This window comes from Aquila chrysaetos, chromosome 2 (assembly GCF_900496995.4).
Source record: "Aquila chrysaetos chrysaetos chromosome 2, bAquChr1.4, whole genome shotgun sequence".
NCBI lineage: Eukaryota > Metazoa > Chordata > Aves > Accipitriformes > Accipitridae > Aquila > Aquila chrysaetos.
In genome coordinates, this window is record NC_044005.1 from 56,622,119 (window position 1) to 56,640,262 (window position 18,144).

At 41.9% G+C, this 18,144-nt stretch overlaps 1 protein-coding gene across 8 annotated transcripts in view; it reads right to left on the reverse strand.

Moving 5' to 3' along the window:
• Positions 1-930: 930 nt before the first annotated feature.
• LOC115338651 (zinc finger and BTB domain-containing protein 24-like) overlaps positions 931-18,144 on the reverse strand; it is an 84,649-nt gene continuing 67,435 nt past the window's right edge. For 2 of the 8 annotated variants that reach the window (XM_030007371.1, XM_030007370.1), the window contains exons 32-37: positions 17,169-17,365; positions 16,477-16,646; positions 15,647-15,745; positions 14,885-14,987; positions 14,210-14,324; positions 10,825-11,179 (exon numbers count right to left, since the gene is read on the reverse strand). In XM_030007371.1, the coding sequence (XP_029863231.1) occupies positions 10,977-11,179; positions 14,210-14,324; positions 14,885-14,987; positions 15,647-15,745; positions 16,477-16,646; positions 17,169-17,365 (887 nt within the window). In that variant the 3' untranslated portion in view covers positions 10,825-10,976. Of the gene's footprint in view, positions 2,933-3,854; positions 3,937-6,195; positions 6,359-6,984; positions 7,069-7,218; positions 7,387-7,806; positions 8,807-10,102; positions 10,212-10,494; positions 10,563-10,670; positions 10,717-10,824; positions 11,180-13,222; positions 13,693-14,209; positions 14,325-14,884; positions 14,988-15,646; positions 15,746-16,476; positions 16,647-17,168; positions 17,366-18,144 lie in introns of those variants that run through there. The other 6 variants (XM_030007375.2, XM_030007373.1, XM_030007374.2 and 3 more) reach the window with 6 other exon arrangements.

The following is an 18,144-nucleotide window of genomic DNA, read 5'->3' on the forward strand; positions in this document are numbered from 1 at the left end:
GCCTAGAGTTTTGCTGTGGAATGGATTTTTTTTTTTTTTTGCATTGATTTATTCCCACTGTCTGCCCTTTTCATGATCCATTTATATAAAACCTGATCTAGTACTTTGAAAAAATGGAGACACTTACCCAAACTCCTGCAGCATGCAGTCAGGAGCCGGCTGAGTAGTCTAGACTTGAATGAGGAACATCATCCAGAATTTGGGCTCCCCAGAACAAGACAGACATTGACATACTGGACTGAGGGCAGCAGAAGTCCACCAAGGTGATTGAAGAGCTGGAGCACGTGATGGAGAAGGCTGGGCAAGCTGGGTTTGTTCAGGCCTTAAGAGTAGAAGGCTCTGGGATGACCTTACTGCTGTCTTCAACTACCTAATGGGAGGGCGTAGAGAAGACACTTCTTGGAGGTGCAGCGGTAGGACAAAATGCAGTGGACAAAAACTGGAACATGGGAAATTTCAATTAAATATAGGAAACTTTTTTTTTCACTGCAAATTCACTGGAACTGGTGGCCTAGAGTGGTTGTGGATCTCCATCTCTGGAAGCATTCAAAACTCAACCAGACAATAGCGACATGATCTAGGCACACCTGCTTTGAGGAAGGTGATGGACCAGATGGCCTCTGGAAGTCACCTTAAATTATTCTATCGTTCTGCGCACTGGGCTTTTATGCCAGTGACTCTCTCTGGGCAGTCATATAAGCCAAGCACGCACAAAGATCTTTTGTTTTGCTTTTAAATTCACCTTAAGTTTTACATTCTTCATTTGTTAAAACATAAAATATCAATGTAAATCACAAGTATGACATTTTAAAAGTAAAGTGACGATTGAGCACATTGCTTTAAGTACCAGTGGCATTTTATCTGGATTTTAACACACTAGTACACTATGTGAGATGTTACCAGTAAAAGAACTTGAAAATGCAAAGCATGTATTCTGGCATGGCATTTTATTAAGATGTCAAATCTTTTTTGTTAGCAGTCAGTCAGTCATTGAAAACAATCTGTACACATCTAATCTAGTCAGCGAAAATAGCTGTACAACTTCAACATGATATGCCCCATTTACATAGCTTATTATGCTCTGAAGTGATTCTATTCATTGTTGAAGTCCCCACAAAAACAATTACCAGCTTTAACATATATTAAAAGTAACATTACATTCTGCTCTCAAAAGTACAAAAAAATAACACTTTAAATATACACTGGCTCCTAAGCTTAGACTGAATCCTGTCAGGAAGAGACTTTTGCACTTCAATAGACAGTGCCTTCAACATCAAGAGCTCTTCAAAGTGCTTGCCAGAGCGTGTGAACGCCATCCCCACTTACTAGATGATGAAATAAGGCACAGAGGTCAACTACCTTGCCCACAGTCATACAGGGAGCGAGTGGTAGAACCAACAGAGCAGAATTTGGGCTTTTCAGTTGTCCAGTGTAACCACCACATCTCTCTGCCACTATTCAAGTGCAATGGCTTAAGCACTTCTGAGGAGCAAAACTTGCACAGCATACAGTAAACAGAAAGAGCGATCCAGGGCCAGTCAAAGGCTGCAACAACTTCAACCCAAACCAAACAAATTTGGTAGTCAAATAAATCAAAATGCACTTCAGGGAATGATCACATAGAAAATCATACATTAACCTGCAGAGAGAAAGCTCATTAAACATAAGACATAAGGTGTTAGCTTTGCAAAAAGTACTGGTTATCTTAAGCTTGACAGTAGTTCAGGTAATGTTGACTTCATCAGAGAAGTCATACTTTCTGATCAGCAGACATCTTAACCACCATTCTTCTACCAGCAAGGGACACTACTCTGGAGAGTCACACAGAAATGCAAATAAGGGGCCAAGTATCTCTTCTGTAGGCATGGATGTGTATGAGGCACAAAAAACCCACATTAATCGCTTGTGAGGTATGGACTAAGTAGTAGAGAAATACCAATCTGGAAAAATAAAAAAAGTCTAAAATAAATAAGCTTAAGAAAACTGAAAGTCACCCATCAAAATCACCAAGAAATGCATCTTCAGATAGATTATGCTGCAGAAAAGAAAGTGTGATACATGTAATCACTGCTTGGATGAGAAGCATGCTATAGCCTAGCCCTCTGATGACAAATAAGCATTTCAGAAAGCCTGTCCTTGCATAGGATGCTCATGAGATGACTCATTTACGGATAGAGACTGCTGATGGGATTCAGAAACATGTACAGTTTGATTCTGTTCTTCACTGATTTGATGGGAAGGAACCGTATCTTGGCTAGAGTGAGGCTGTTGACTTGATTCCTGAGTCAGCTGCACGTGCTGAGCTGGATGTGAAGATCCTGCTAAGTGGACTTCTTCGTTTTGTCCGTGATGAGCATGGAGATGTTCTAGTGCTTCCTTGGAAAGAGCGATGACATGCATTTGTTCAGGCTGGGCAGTCTCTATTTGGTTTGCAATCATATTGATACTTTGGATTTGTTCCGCTTGCTCCTGCTGAGCTGAAAGCAGCAAGTTTTGCAACTGCTGTGGTGGCTGAGCCAGCAGCGTGAGGTTAGCAGCCTGCTCTGTTGTCATATTTGGGGCATTTTCTGCAGTAACAATACTAATGCCTTGACTATGACTAGGCATGAAGTTTATATTATGTACAGCATCTGTAACCAAGAGCTGAATTTCCTGCCCTCCAGAGGTGGAAAGTTGATACTGCTGCAGCTGAAGAATGTTTCTCACTTCTGAATTAGTGTTGGTGCTTGGGGCAGCACTGGCTTCCTGAAACTGCTTTTCCTTGCTATGAATTTTCAAATGAGACTTCAGGTTGTCCAGACGAGCAAACTGCAAGCTACATTCTGGGCAGGAGAAAGGCTTTTTGCCTGTGTGTAAGATACAGTGTCTTCTCTTAGCACTGGAATCGGAGAAGGATTTTCCGCATATACCACAAGAATATGGCTTTTCTCCTCTGCAAAAGAAAGTATTTGATCTCACTAAAATATTCACTTTGACAGTGCTGCTTTCTGCAACTTATTATAGAATAAAAAACTTAAATTATTATTTCGTTTTGCTAAATCATAAGCACTTAAGAATAGTGACATTAAAAATGTTCTCTATTTGACTTCCTAATTATTTCTATTTGACTTCACAAACCACACAACACTTTCATTAGCATATACTCAAGACCTCCAGAGATAACATAACCGCCCTCCTGTCATAATACCAGAGGTACAAACTCCATGCTGCTAGACCTTGACAAGAATGCAACAACTTGCTTTGCACAATTGTAAGCACCGACCATTTTAAGAACACTCATTAACAGTGTGGGTTTTAAAACAAAAAGAAGTGTCCAAATCCTAACTTACTGCCCAACTCAAAGGGATGAGAAATTTTACTGGAAAGGTTTTCTTTTACTTAAGGCCCACAACAGTTCTCCAATGATTTAAAAATCTGACACGCCTTTATGCAATACATCACACTGACATGGGTAAAAGATAACTAATGCTGTTAAAGAGACACGAGAGACTACAGGGAAGCAGGACAACGCTCCAATAACCTTGTTACACCATGGCTACTGTTCTGCTGTCAAACAAAAATTGACAGTAAAATTTTCACATAAATAATATAGCAGGAAGTACATTGTCATTACACAGAAAAAATTCACCAAAGAAGAATCTTACAATGTCTTGGCACAGTAGTATTTAACAGTGCAGTACTTACCACTACCAATTATTTCTTTAAATAGATTAAAGCAAAAATGTTAGTCTTTAACCATTCATCCAAAATGCAAACAAGCCCTGACCATTCTATAACTGAACAAGCACTACATACAGGTATCAGACTATAAGTTACATTTTTAAACAATGTAATGAAAATTAGACATGCTCTACCTGTGAATTCTAATGTGAGTCTGAAGAGAACTTTTAGCTGTAAATGATTTGCCACAAATTTCACAAGTGAAGGGCTTCTCACCTATCAAAAAGAAATTTGACATCACTTTTTATATAGCACTTCCCACCAATACATTAAAAAACATTTTATATTTTACCATACACAGTATCAAGTGCATACTGTCAAATCCTCACACTTCTGCCATGGGTCAGGACAGATATATGAAACTGAACGAACTCTCTAGCTAAGTGAGGGTATAGTATTTTAAATGTACATCCCTGACGTTTCTCCCCTTTGAAGATAAAGAATTAGATGATCCAAGCCCTCAGAGCAGCAAAAGACGTGCCTATGATACAGATGCAGGTGTTCCACGTAGAACAGGCAAATTTAAAAAGGCTGACCCTGAACTAGTCAGCATTAACGCTAGGCTCACGTGCAGCACCATGCAGATGAGTAAGCCTGTATTTCCAAACCTGAAAAGTGAAGCCATTATCTTAACAAGTTGGCTGGCTTCCTGTAAGGATCCATCATCCCAGGCCTATGATATCCTGGGAACACCAGTCAGAGAAAAATTAAATTATGGTGGGTTGAATAAATTGTGGGTTTGGTTGTCTGGGTTTTTTTATTGCATTTGGAATTTTTGTGTCTCATTGAGTAGAAGCAGAAGAGCCAAATTAAATAACAAAAAGGTTCACAAGAAACAGATACTACCCAATCAAAGCGAATCCTAATTCACACCATAACATTGTTGCATTGAGCTTCTTTAAGACACCAGACATGAGAATCCGGATCACCACTGTGGTAATTCACACCATCAAAGCACACCAAAACCAGGGATGGGGCAGGAGCAAGTTCCCAAGGAAGCTTCACATTTAGCACAGAACTGCAATGCTTATCAGCTTTCATATGGCTTTGGAGGGCAGGGGTAAAGGATGAGAGAACAAGAAACATTTGTCAGAAAGGACCTGTAGTCATCCAGTCCCAGCCTCCTACTGAAAATGGGAGTAACCTCCTAAGTAGACTGTATTCTTATGACATGGTGTTACAAAACTGCTGCCAAAGAAGAACAGTCGTATCAGTGTTAACACCTGTCCCCCAGACTCCTTAGAATTTTAATTCTTGCTTTTGAGATGGGACAGATCGATTGTTGTTTCTGCATTGTTAATATTGGTATCTGGCCTGTCTTTTCTGGAAGCAAAATACATTGCAAGCTAGTTTCTGCTAGAACGCATCTTAGTTCATCTATTTTTGCAACTTAACTTGCTAGTATGGTTCCTCTTCTCATTTCCCACCACCAAACTCATTTCCCACTACATTTATAGAGCTGTATCAGCTTCAGATACAAAACTGTTGTGTGTGTCAACAAATACTATGTTCTCTTCAACAGAAAATGCAGCATTTTTAAGTATAGCAGGTTAACACTACTCTGGATACACCAAAACCTCCCAAAAGCATGAGTTCTGACCCCATCATATCCCCGGGGAATTTAAAGCTGTGTTGTTTTCACTGAGAAAAAGAAGGAAATGAATGAGATACATAACTCAATCTTGTGCATACTTTATTACAACCGCAGGCAACATGCTTAAGAATAATTTGATTTTGGGAAGAAACAATCGCTAATGTTTATAGCTATTTTAAAAGAAAAAAATATTCACACATCATCTTATGAACTTATCCTTCACAGAAAATTATTTTAAGAAGCTTATGCTTTGTTACCATGAGAGGGTAGAGCAACATTTTTATCTCTGTTATCCAGCCATTCAAGTATCACCTTGCCCTCTGAATCTCTTAAGACACCCTCTGATGCACTTGCATTAAATCATCCCTCCCAGCCCATCTCCTGCCAACATCTGGTTTATTACAGCACAGTAAAAAGGTAAATGGAAATAATTATTTTTCTGGTCAGCAGCATTTTTCATAAGCACCCATCCCTCATAGACAGGGGTGCCCAACTCGTTTAGGACATACACTTTCTGTTACTAGTCAGCTCACTTCAAGCCCCGCACACGCTGGATGCGGCTCGCCTGATAAACTGAATTCCCAGTCCAGCATTCTATCACAGGAGAGCTAACTGGCATTTTCTGCAGCAGGCTTTATAAGAATGGGAAAAAAACCCTCTTCCTGTAACAGGCACTGCTTCTGCGCTGTTGTAATACAAGCTTTTTTGTGCTCCTGCATTCTTCATGTCAAATCTGTTCATTAGCAATACAGGCATCATTATGTGCAAGTAGAGCAGAAGTTCATCCCACAGAGACAAGTGTCATTTGCCTAACATCGTTTTGTCTGTCTGTCTTCAAGAAAAAAAGAAAACAACCAACAAAACATGATGGACTATATTACCTGTATGTGTTCTTAGATGTTTCTTTAACTGAGCTGCATCCATGAATTTGCGACGACACTGGTTACATTCCGGCAGTGAATGGCCTTGTCGCAATAACAAAAAAAGTGTCAGTGCATAAGTGATCCCCTGTATTTCTTCAGTGATCTTTGTTAAAGCACTTTCCTGTAAAATAACCACTTTGATATAATATAGAGGTAAAACAAAACGTGATTCACTGCCTCCTCCCTATCTTAACTGCCACACTCCTATTTCTCTATTTGATATTATCATGGCAAAAGAGGGGACTGACACCTGCTTCCCCCCCCAAACACGCTTTCTCCTGAAGCTTTGTAACTTCTGATTTTTGCTACCACTTCCTGTGTGTGTAGCTTAATCTCCATCCTGCTCCAGAAGTGAGGACACTTCTTAAAGCTTGTTTGCCATTACTAGTTCAAAGTAGTGGGAAACAAGGCAATTTGCACAACAGGCAGTGGACACAGTTGTTTATACAATTCCTAGCTTCTGGGCTAGGAGAGCAGGGCTAAAATAATTGAGTTGTATGTCAAATACGGCATAACTAATTTCTAATCATTGTAAGAGTCCTTCTCGATTAACTATTTTTCTAAACATTCCATTTATTATACACCATTTTGTCTTTTTCACCCTACTCACTGTTATATCAAGATACCACACATCAGGGTAGCAGAGACTAAATACATCACTGAAGAAGAATTTTTGGCTTTAGCCAATCTTCAGAAGGACAAATCACACAGACTGTAAGCCAGCTCTTCAACCCAAACTTGTTATACCTGTGTGTACTCGATAGTGGCTCTTGAGCTGTCTCTTTTGGCTGAAGTATTTCCCACACTGGTCGCACGTAAAAGCCTTCTGCCCTGTAAAGAAAATCACTTATTAAAATGTAAGCCACATACAAAGCAAGCGTAAGGAAATAAATAAATAAAACCAGCACACAAGAGAGCGCCTTTTTCCAGAAAGGCAAATTCCTGGGGGAAGAGCGGTTAGGTTTGCCTTGAAATATTTACCTGTATGTAGGCTCATATGCTCCAGAAGAGAATGTTTTGTTGTCAGAGCCTTACTGCAGACAGTGCAGGTGTATGGCCGTTCTCCAGTGTGCATCCGCTCATGGACTTGAAGGGAATGCTTCTGGGAAAAGCCTTTGCCACACTCATTGCACTTAAAAGGGCGCTCCCCTAAAAGCAAAAGATGACATTTTTAAGTATAGATGCATTATTTCTCACTAGATATTCTAAGCTGATAGTGAGATGCACTGCAATGTAGTAGCTACCAAAAAATGACTTTTGAGTAGCGATAAGGAGAATTAAGAGACAAGCTTCACACAGCAATAAAATAATTCTTTAAGTATTGCCATATAATTCAATGTTTAAACAAAGAAATGATTAACTAAACCGCAATCAAGGTAAGACATAAAGGCAACGAGATCCGCTGACAAGAATAAAACAGCAAACGCAGGAGACACACTGTAATTTGGATCAGCGTGCTATTTTGGACAGTTCTTGCTGTAGACAACAGCCCACGTTTCAACAACTAGCTCGCATTTAGCAACAAGTCGCTAAACCCTAACCTAGAAGCAGCAGTCTCTTAATGCCTACCTGTATGACTTCGCTGATGAATAGCTAAGAAGTGATTATATTTAAATACTTTGCCACAGTCTTTACAGCGAGCTTCAGGACCTGCACGTTTTCTTTTTCCATCAGTTCTCTTTGCCAGTCCTTTCTCATCCTCATCACCGAGAAGTTTATAATCTTTTAGTTTGATTGATCTCCTTATTCTACGTTTGCTATAACGGCTCTGAGTGCTCTGTACTCCTTCAGATTTGGGATCATAATTCTCATCTTTCTCAGCTGACAGATCGACAGCAGCTTCTGAGCCACAAGCAGGTTCATTTTCTTCTCCATCTTTCCTCGCTGGAGCGTGTTCGCTGGCAACTGTTTCTTCTGCTGCAGTGTCTTTTTTCATAAAATTTTGCTTATTTTGCATGGAGTTGTTCTCTCTCAGCTGCACATCTTCGGCAGAATTTGCTCCCAATTTTTCTTCTTGAACATTCCTGACTTTCCTCGGTCGCCCTCGTTTTCGCTTCGGTGGATCTTCATTCTTCTTGTCACTTGCAGTAACGGCTACAGAGGCTCCACTGTTAGCCGGAGCTGGTAACGTGTTACTTGGGCTACGGCTGGCCTGATAGTCTGTACAGGCCCATACCAAGTCAGTCACTTTCAGCAGCTGTGCAGTAGCCAGAATTTGTTCTGTGCTTTTTTCGCTGGCACGGAGGCAACCAGTGTAGATAAATTCTAGCAGTGCTCCAAAGGTGTCTGCAACCATTCCCTCCAACATGTAAATTGACTGCCCTATTTCACCTTCATCTACAAACATCATTGAGAAGTATTCACTGCTGGCAGCAAGCAAAGCTTTATGGGCTCTGAATTGCACATTCTCCACTATTAGTGTAATGTCACAAAGGAAATCCTTTTTCCTTTGTTCTTCAAAATTAGCTAGAATGGTATCTTTGTGAGCTTTGGAGTGGATGACGACCAGTTTCTCAGAAGCATCAGAAGTCGTTTCTGCCATTTTTATTGTGAATATGGAAGGAGAGGCCTGCAAGAACAGAATAGCTTTAATAAAGAAATATTTTAGAAGTCTGCATTATAAGTCACCAAGTACCATTTGCTTTACCAGTCAACAGAGTTCAATGGTTTCTGAACCAACCCTGAAGCCTCTGAACTTTCTTTAAAAAAATCAACACTAATGCTGACACAGATTTTCTTCAAAAGTGTTTCTAAATCCTAAGAAATGGCTACAGATAGCTGCTCAGTAATCAGAATTACTATTATTTCACTTCTGTCTGATGTACTGTGAACTGTATAGCATCTAAAAAAACGGCGACCCCTTCTCAAAACTCCTTGCACAACTAAAACAATCGGACAAAAAGAACTCTTTGTTCACAGCTCCTAAGTGGAAAAAAATAATGGGGGTGGGGGGAGGAAGGTCAACTGCAGCTTTACCACTGCAGATGCCACGTTTCAGATTATTCAGGGGCAAGGCTACGAAACCCTGTAATCAATGACAAAACTTCACTGGCATCAGTGTGGCAGGACTCTGTGCCTTCTTTTACCCACTTCTGAAAATTTCTCTTTCAGAACACTTAGCTGCTAAGCTTCAGCCTACAGAGGTAGGCAATAAAAGCAGAAAACCAGCAGCTTTTTAAAGAGCTCCATCTAAAATAGGGTTGCCTATGCTAACTATTAGCCACCAATTTGGCTTGCTAAGCTTCTTCAATTGTAAATAGGCAAAAATTGAAAACAAGCAAAAAAAAAAAACCAAAAAACCAGCAATGTCAGAAAAGTCCACCAAATACTACCATGGAAGAGATGTGCCAAAAACGTCCACTTCAAGAGCATCAGCTGAGCCAAAGGTGAAACAGATCAACTACCTGTCATCCTAACTTATAGAACTGTCACATTACATACAAGTACGTGCTCGTATTTGTATTTAGTGAGCGCAACAGTGCCAATCACTTGAGCGAGTGCTGTAAGAAACAACATATGCTCCATACAAACGATACTTAAATGCTACTGAGGTGGCTAACAGGTGATCTTTGAGCCCTGCTCAGCTACCAAACAGTTTGTGCTGGAGCCAGATTGTTTTATCTGGGAGCTTTAATTTCTGGAGGTTGCAGGTCTGACCCAACTCTGCCTTACAGGACCTCCTGAAGAGGTGCTGCCAACTCTGCCCGCAGCTTTCCCCAACATCCACACGTGTCTCGGATCGACCGGGTAGCGCACGTTTCGATCGCACGAAGGACTTTGGCACCCGATCGCGAGGTCTTTGGCACCCGATCGCGAGGTGACCTCGTCAGTACTTTGACTGCGAGATCCAAACCAGTACGCTTACCTAAAAAAACCCCTAATAACTCTAGGGGAAGGCTGCACGCAAGGGGAAGGCACCCGCACTGCCGGCACCGTGCTCGGACACGCTCCAGCCCATCTGCTGACGGGCTGCGCAAGGGCTCACGAGCAACGCGCCCGGTTTTGGGGTTTTTTTTGGGGGGTGCTGACCCCGCCAGGCCTGCCCCTCCGCAGCAGCAGCGCGGGCAGGCCCGGCTCGGCCGGCTCCCTGCGAGCGGGAGGCGGCCCGCGGAGCAGGCCGCGCTGCGGGGCGGGCTGAGGAAAAACCGGCGGCGGGGAGCGAAGACCGGCGGCACCGCAAACCCCCCCCCCCCGGCTCGCCGCCCCCCGCCAGCCCCGAGCTCCGTAACTCGCTCCCGCAGGTTTACGGCCGCCCACCCGGGTGAAGGCCGCTCAGCCTCCTCAGCGGGGCGAGGCGGTGCCGGGGGAAGGAGCGGGCGCTGAGCCGCCGGCCCGGGTTCCCTCAGCCCCGCTGCCGCCCGGCCCGTGGCCCCGGCGGGCCGTTGGGGGTGCGGGGAGGGGGGAACGGGACGCCCGCGTCTCCCGGCACTCACCGCCCCGCCGCCGCCGCCGCCGCCGCACTTCCGGCCCGAGCGGGCAGCGGCGCGCCTCAGCGTCCTGACGTAGGGCCCCGCCCACGAGGGGCGCGCCGACCCCGCCCACGAAGGGCGCGCCGGGGGGTCGCCGTAACAAAGGTGAAGCCAAGGCTCGACTTCGGAGAAGAGATTTTAATTTTAAGATGTCGCGGTTAAGCGACCGGGCCGAGAAAGCGTGGTGCCGTTCCCCAGCCGCGGGGGCGGCCGCCGGCGTTAACCGAAGGGAGAGCCGTGGGGCGGGAAGGACGAAGCAGGCAGCCCACGCTACGCCAAACCGGGGCCGGCGTCTTTCAGGGCGAGAAAAGCCTGCAGGCTGCCGTCAAAGCCCGGGGGCCTGGCCCGCGGCCGGCGGTAGGGCCCCGCCATGGCCGCCCCCAGGTAGGGGAGGAGGCGGCAGTGCTCCACGAACCGCGCCAGCTTCCTCTGGTACCGCTGCCGCGCCGGCTGCGAGCTCCGGGGGTTGTGCGCTGCGAGAAGGGAAGGGGTAGTTTAGCGTCCCCTCTTATCTTGGGGGGATTACGTTAGAGAAAGCGAAAAAGGGGTCAAGCCCGCAACCCATGTTTTCGTCCTTGGTGCCGTGGGCCGTGCCCGTCGATGCCAAAGCAACAAGTGGAGCCTGGTAACTCAGAAGCCCCTAACGCCACAAGGGTAGCCATACTCGGAAAGGTCGAGGCTTTTGTAAGCAAAAAACCAAAGCTACGCTCAGCTGCCTCAGCTTCCCGCTCCGCGGGGCCGTGAGGGGCCGGTGGTGCCGCGGGCAGTGACAGACGGGGGTAACGGGGCACGCAGCCTGCACCGGCGCCGTGCGGGGATAGCCCGGGCACGGCGTGGCTGGCGATGGGCCGCGGCGTCCTTGGCACGAGTGTTCTGTGACCTGAATGCTTTGTCCCGTAAAATATCGGGAGCTGACCGATAGTTCAGAGGAGGCAGGAAATGTGGAGGCCAAGAACTTTGCAAGGAAGATGGCGTTGTTTCTTTTCTTTCTCACTTCTCCGCCCTAAGCCCTGTTTTGGCGTACGTTAGTATTGAGTGCCAATCCTCAGAGCGTTCTTTATAATTCTAATTGTTACAGTGAGGCAAAGGAGAAGGAGTGATTTAAGACAGCCAAATCACAACACTTTTTTTCCTGTGGATGGTACTTCATATCTCATTACAAAACTGGACAACATGAAGAACTACGCTATCAGACACTTCAGCCCCACTAGCTTTAAATTGTAGACAACTGCATTTAACAGCTTCTGAGTGATTTTTCAAGCATAGCTATATGTAGAGCTCTTACAGGAGTCAAGTTTGAAGGGCACTAAATCACTCTAGTGATGTATGGTTTCATACTCTCTTTCTTTCTGGGACTAAGTCTCTCTGCATTTATGACTGATCGCCTGTACCTTCTCTTCTCGGATACTGAAAGCAATCCAGTATTGTTGTTAGAAAATCTGCAGGAGCAACTAAACCACTGTTTCTTGTCCCGTATTTAAATGTGAGATTAGAGAGTAACATAAGTTGCAGATGAGAAAGTCTTACTTCAGATAGAAATGGGATGTAAAAAATTTCCAAGGGACCACAACGTGAGGCACTTGGATCAAGTTTTTGATCAAGGATGGCGTGACTACTCTGAAGAGACACACAATAATAAATAATACTGTATTTGCAAGGGGGATTTTTCAGTGTACTGGAATGCTGTATCTTAAAGTTGGAAGCAGTTCTACCCAGCGTTAGAAAAAGATAACTTGTTTTCCAGGATTCCTGTGGTCAAACTGTTTGTCACTGCATGAGGAGAAGAGATTTGTGCACTTGCATAACCTCTCCAGTTCATCATCCGGTGCTAATAATGATTTAATGATGCAATATAGGAGCAAAGCATTCCTAGCATGGACATCATTACGTTAGCAAAGCTGTGCTAACAATAGAATGAAAACAGCCTTTGTGGGTGAAACAAACTACAGTATAAAAGCAGTTTTGCTGGCTTAAGAACTGTACGTTTATACAGGGGCTTATCATGTGCCGACGCTGTTCAGTGGTCTTCCTTAACAAAGCTATACTAGCAAAAATCTGCGATAGTCCAAGAAAATGCTGGAGGGCTCTGGAAACTGCATGAGGAAACACAGGATGTGAAGAACTTTAGACAAATAATAAAGATTGCCATTATCTAAAAGAATAAGTAAAAAATTTAAAATAACAAAAGGCAAGGTAAAGTTCAGCCACTGAACAGATTGGCTTATAAAAGGCAAAACTCATGGGTTGAAGAAGTGGCAGTTTTGCTCCAGAAATCTCCAGCAGTACTGGAAACCAGACCAAAGCTGCAGCAGAGCTGCAAACTAGGCTGTTGAAATCCTGAAAGCTGGCACTATTTAGGCTGATTGCAAACTGTTAAAGATTATTGGCTGCAACTGCTATCTTGGACTCCAAAAAAACCAAACAAGCAAAATTTCTAAAAAGTAGCAAATATGAACACAGAAGACAAAGCTTGAGCAACTTTCCTCAGTGGAGTAGTCCTAATCTCTGGTAGCTCCATGAGATGTTTTACTTTATCATTATTTTGTGGGCTGAGTACAAACCACCTAATTTTAATTTTGGACTGTTTATCTTTGTTACGGAAAAGTAAGGTGGTCAATTGGACTGTGGATTAAATAAAAAAAAGAAGTTAAATATAATCAACATACTGATACTCTGAACCACATTAATATTCAGATCTTCCCAGAAAATTTCACAAATAAGGAGGCTGATAAATAACATTTCATTTCTCTGTGCTAAAAACTTAAAAATCTAATTAAATCTGCATGGACATCTGTTCTTCTGTCCTGTGTAACTTAGTGTGTCAGTACTGAGCCCATGCTAAAGAAGAGCTTTTTTGAAAATGACAGGTGTTCTATGTGCACTTAAGCTGTTTTTCAATACAAAAATACAAACAGACCTCTCATTTACATATGTAGCTGATGTGTTGTTGGAGATGTGTATGATCAGAAATTTGTCTTCATGTTATCTGCAAAGCAAGGTTTGTTAATAAGTTTTACTTGACCACCTGATACAGTTGAAAAAAGGCAAGCATTCAGGCACCTAAACTATTCCTCAGATAGTATTTCAGCAGCCTTTTATTACAGTAATTTTAGTCAATTTTAAAGGCAACTCAGGTTGTCCATGACTAGTTTAAAATGTAGTACCACCTAGATTATAACATTTTACTTTCTGTTTAAAAACTCCAACAAAGCATGTTAGAAATGTTTTCAAGGCCTTCAGGTTGTTGGTGATAAAATGTCATTAAAGTCTCGTGATTTGTGAGAGACCACTTACCTATCTACCTATCCTATTAACCTTATTTTCCTCCCTGGTCCTTACACATTGCCAAGAAACTTGGCTGTGTGTACTTAAATTGGTATATAACAGTATTTTCCCAAGGTGGACATAAGAAAACTACACAAATTGCTTGTCAATGTTATATCAGATGATCGACTGCATTTATGTAATTAGTTATTTTTATAGCATATTATTTTATACACTACCTTTTAAGTGGCAGGCGACAAACAGCAGAGCAGTTTTTTTTACACTTAGGAATGGAAACTTCGGCTTTAAGCAGCCTACTTCATTCAGAGCTTTTATTAGAGAAGTTGCTACTCCCTAAAGAAAGAAAACAGTTTTAACAGACCATTACAGAAATCTTGAACAAAAATATATTTAAAGCCTGATCCTGTTGTCATGCAAATCTAACAATACAGGATGATACCTAAGTTGGAGAATTGTAGAAGATAACAAATAGTATAAAATAGGGAGGAAAGTGTCCATGAATCATTTTTTATTTCATATTCATGTCTCAAAATGTAACCAACTATCCTTAAATGATTCCAGATAGGCTTGTGTCTGTCCTGGTGTTAAAAATCAAAGTAAAATGTAATCTTAGAAGATACGATAATCAAAAGAGTCAGAAAGTCCATCATATGATATTGCAGATTATTATTCTCCTCTGATGGTCTTACTTGTATTTTTTCCATTAAAGCTACAAATATCTATTCTTTTAAAGCTTTAAAAAAATTCCTCTCAATTGCAAGTACGCAATTTTCAATTTAATATAATCCCATTAATAAACATAAGATTCATATTGCATTAAAAATGAAATAAACTGGGTGGGATATACTATACATTGCAAAATCGTGTTTTAAAATAGAAAAGCAAAAACTGGCCTGTTCAAGGTATCCAGCCAAAGGAAGTGCAGTGAGGAGTATTGGCTTCTTTACTGGAGGGAGTTTATGTGGAAGCTTCAGATTCCAGTACTTCTCTGGTAATCTAAGCAGGTAAAAAGTAAGCACTTTTAAGATGTTGTTGTGGTTTAACCCCAGCCAGCAGCTAGGCACCACGCAGCCTCTTGCTCACTCCTCCCCCACCCAGTGGGATGGGGAGGAGAATTGAAAAAAAAGAAGTAAAACTCAGGGGTTGAGATAAGAACGGTTTAATAACTGAAGTAAAATAAAATATAATAATAATAATAATGAAAAGGAATATTAAAAAACAAAAAGAAAAATAAAACCCAAGAAAAGACAAGTGATGCACAATGCAGTTGCTCACCACCCACTGACCGATGCCCGAGCAGCGATCCGCCCCTCCCGGCCAACTCCCCCCAGTTTATATACGGAGCATGACGTTCTGTGGTATGGAATATCCCTTTGGCTAGTTCGCGTCAGCGGTCTTGGCCATGCTCCCTCCCAGCTTCTTGTGCACCTGCTTGCTGGCAGAGCATGGGAAACTGAAAAACCCTTAACTTAGGATAGGCGCTATTATTTAGCAACAGCTAAACCATCAGTGTGTTATCAACATTATTTTCACACTAAATCTAAAACACACTGTACCAGCTACTAAAAAGAAACTTAACTCTATCCCAGCTGAAACCAGGACAGATGTATAAACTGTGACATGATTAAAGATTAAAATACAGTTAGTATATTCACCTCATAAACTTCAGAAGTTTTTCTTCACTTTCAAAAATATATACCTTATCTTGATATTTTGCTGCGTACTCGATGTTGCCAGGCACCAAAGCTTCATATCTGAAGAGACGGAGCAAGAACGACTATTGATTCACAAGAAATGTAAAACGTTTGGGCGGTGTAAATTCATGAGCTACTGAGAGCCTTCTGGTATTTTAGCAAGTACAGGAACTACAAAAAAGTAGCAATTGGATCATCCAAGTTTCTACCACGTGACTGACAGTTACAAGGCTCAAAATCTGAGAGAGTCTCTGCCTCAGAATCTGCTTATTAAGCAGCTTTTATAGTGCTTCTTTAGAGCTCCTCTAGTTAAAAGGCCAATCGTAGTTGTTCAGCAGATTAAGAAGGGACAGCATAGAATTGACTGTTACGGTTCTACCTTGCTGAGAAATTCCTGCACACTGAGGAAATCAGTGGGACTTTATGGTAGAGCTTTACGGATCTCTTATAAAAATCGTAGTAGCTAGTCTTGCATTTACTAAGGTTTCGTGAGATTTGTTTGAACTTTTGAAGACTTACGATAGACAAAACTCAAACTATATCCGAGGAGTCTTCATCATAAAAGACAGTAAGCCAGCAGAGATCCTTGTGGAACCTGTAGCCATATGAGTTTCAAAAGGTGATTTTACATTGATTTCCAAAGCCACAGGAACAATATAGAGATTTGTAATTGCTTTTCCTGTCCAAGCCCTGAACACTATTAAAAAGTACTTTGGAAGTATTTCCTCATTAATATGTTAATATAGGACACATAGTCTGTAATTCAGATTATGAAAACTGCAGTGATGTACCTCTGTTTTCCATCTAGGTAAGTGACTGGACAGTATCCCTGCATTTCAGCACTTATAGGGAATAAGGCCTTCACTTCTGCCGCTGTCAGTTTCTCTGGTAGCATATCTGGGGGTGGGAGAGGGTGAGGTGCCAGCGGTGGCACATAAACCTCTGGTCTGCTCAAGAATTTCTGTACAAAAAGAAATTAAATGTTTTTATAATGAAAGAAGCACTGTAAGACTGTTAGTCAAACTCCAGAGGACTGGCTCACACAATTTAGATACTTGTTTCTTCTTCAACACCTTAGTGTGCTGGCACTGCTGCTGCTTTCGGCTAAGTAATTTCTTTTCCAACCCACTCTCAGTTGAAGTCATCACTGTCCGCCCACCGTCCATCACTATCCATTGCTATCATTAGCCACTGTCTACCTCCAGTCTCCCCAAAACAGATGGAGAAAGGAGGAAACGGTTGTTTTAAAATGAATGTTTGATCTATGACAATTTGTTAGAGGAGATTTGGTTTGAATGGACTCTGCTGCATTTTGTCTGCCTAGATGTTTGATAGCAGAAGTACACAGAACAAAAGCTTGAATACTAACAACGCTAGTCTAATTCAGATTACATATTGCTTGTTTCTGTATGGAATCAAAGAATCTAAGCAACAATGTTCCCTCTTCCCGTAATCCCCTCCCAACCTGCTTTTTGACACTTACGTCCAGTTCTTCCTGTGAAGCCATTTTGTAATAGTGTCCTCGGAATTCCGCAGCAAACTGCAATGATGACATTACAGAGCAGTCAACCAGTTCACCCTTTTCTGCAAGGCTGACGGGACAGTACTGTCCAAACTCCCCCAGCCGATACTGCAGCTCTTCAGGAGTGATACATAAATCAGCAATGCCAGCTGCTTTTCCTGTTAATAAAAGCAATTAATGATAATGTTTTATTAATGAAAGACATAGAAACATCAAACATTTATATTCAGAAATGTTACAGTTTAGAAGATACTATAATTCATCATGTGAAAGTTACATGAAATAATGAGACTTAAAATAGCAGTTTTTTATAGATTGATACTACAATGAAGTTGCAACCCATTTTACCAATTAATTTTGATAACATTTTTCTAGCACTTAAGAAATATAATGATTATTAATGATGTGGGATCCTTTGCATGCTTAACTTATTAGTCTGTCTTCCCTGGGACAGTTTTATTTACGATTTATTGTTTTATTCCTTTGTGTTGCTAAGGAACATTTCAGCTATTATTTTATTTCTTTACACTGCTGAAGAAGAGTACAAGGTGTGATGAAAGCCTCCCCTTTATTCATCCATGTCTTGCAAATGCTACAGTCTATCTGGATGAAATATATTCAAAATCTTGAATAAAATGTCATATAAAACCCAATTTAAATTTAAAAATTGTGCTTTTCAAGATTGATGTGAAAAAGTTAAATGTATTTTAAATTTTTTTTGGCTTATGACTTCAATTTTTAAGAAGGGTGCAGCCACAGACATGTAAAGGTTAAATCCAAAAGGTGGGTATAAGATAAGGAAGTCTGTTTGCCCTTCAGAGGAATTCTAGTTAAACTGTACAGGCATGTTTAAAAGGCACATTTAATCCTGACCAAAGCTGACACACCAAAATGCAAGCGGGAACCATGTCATTTTAGACTAAAGCATTTTTCCTCC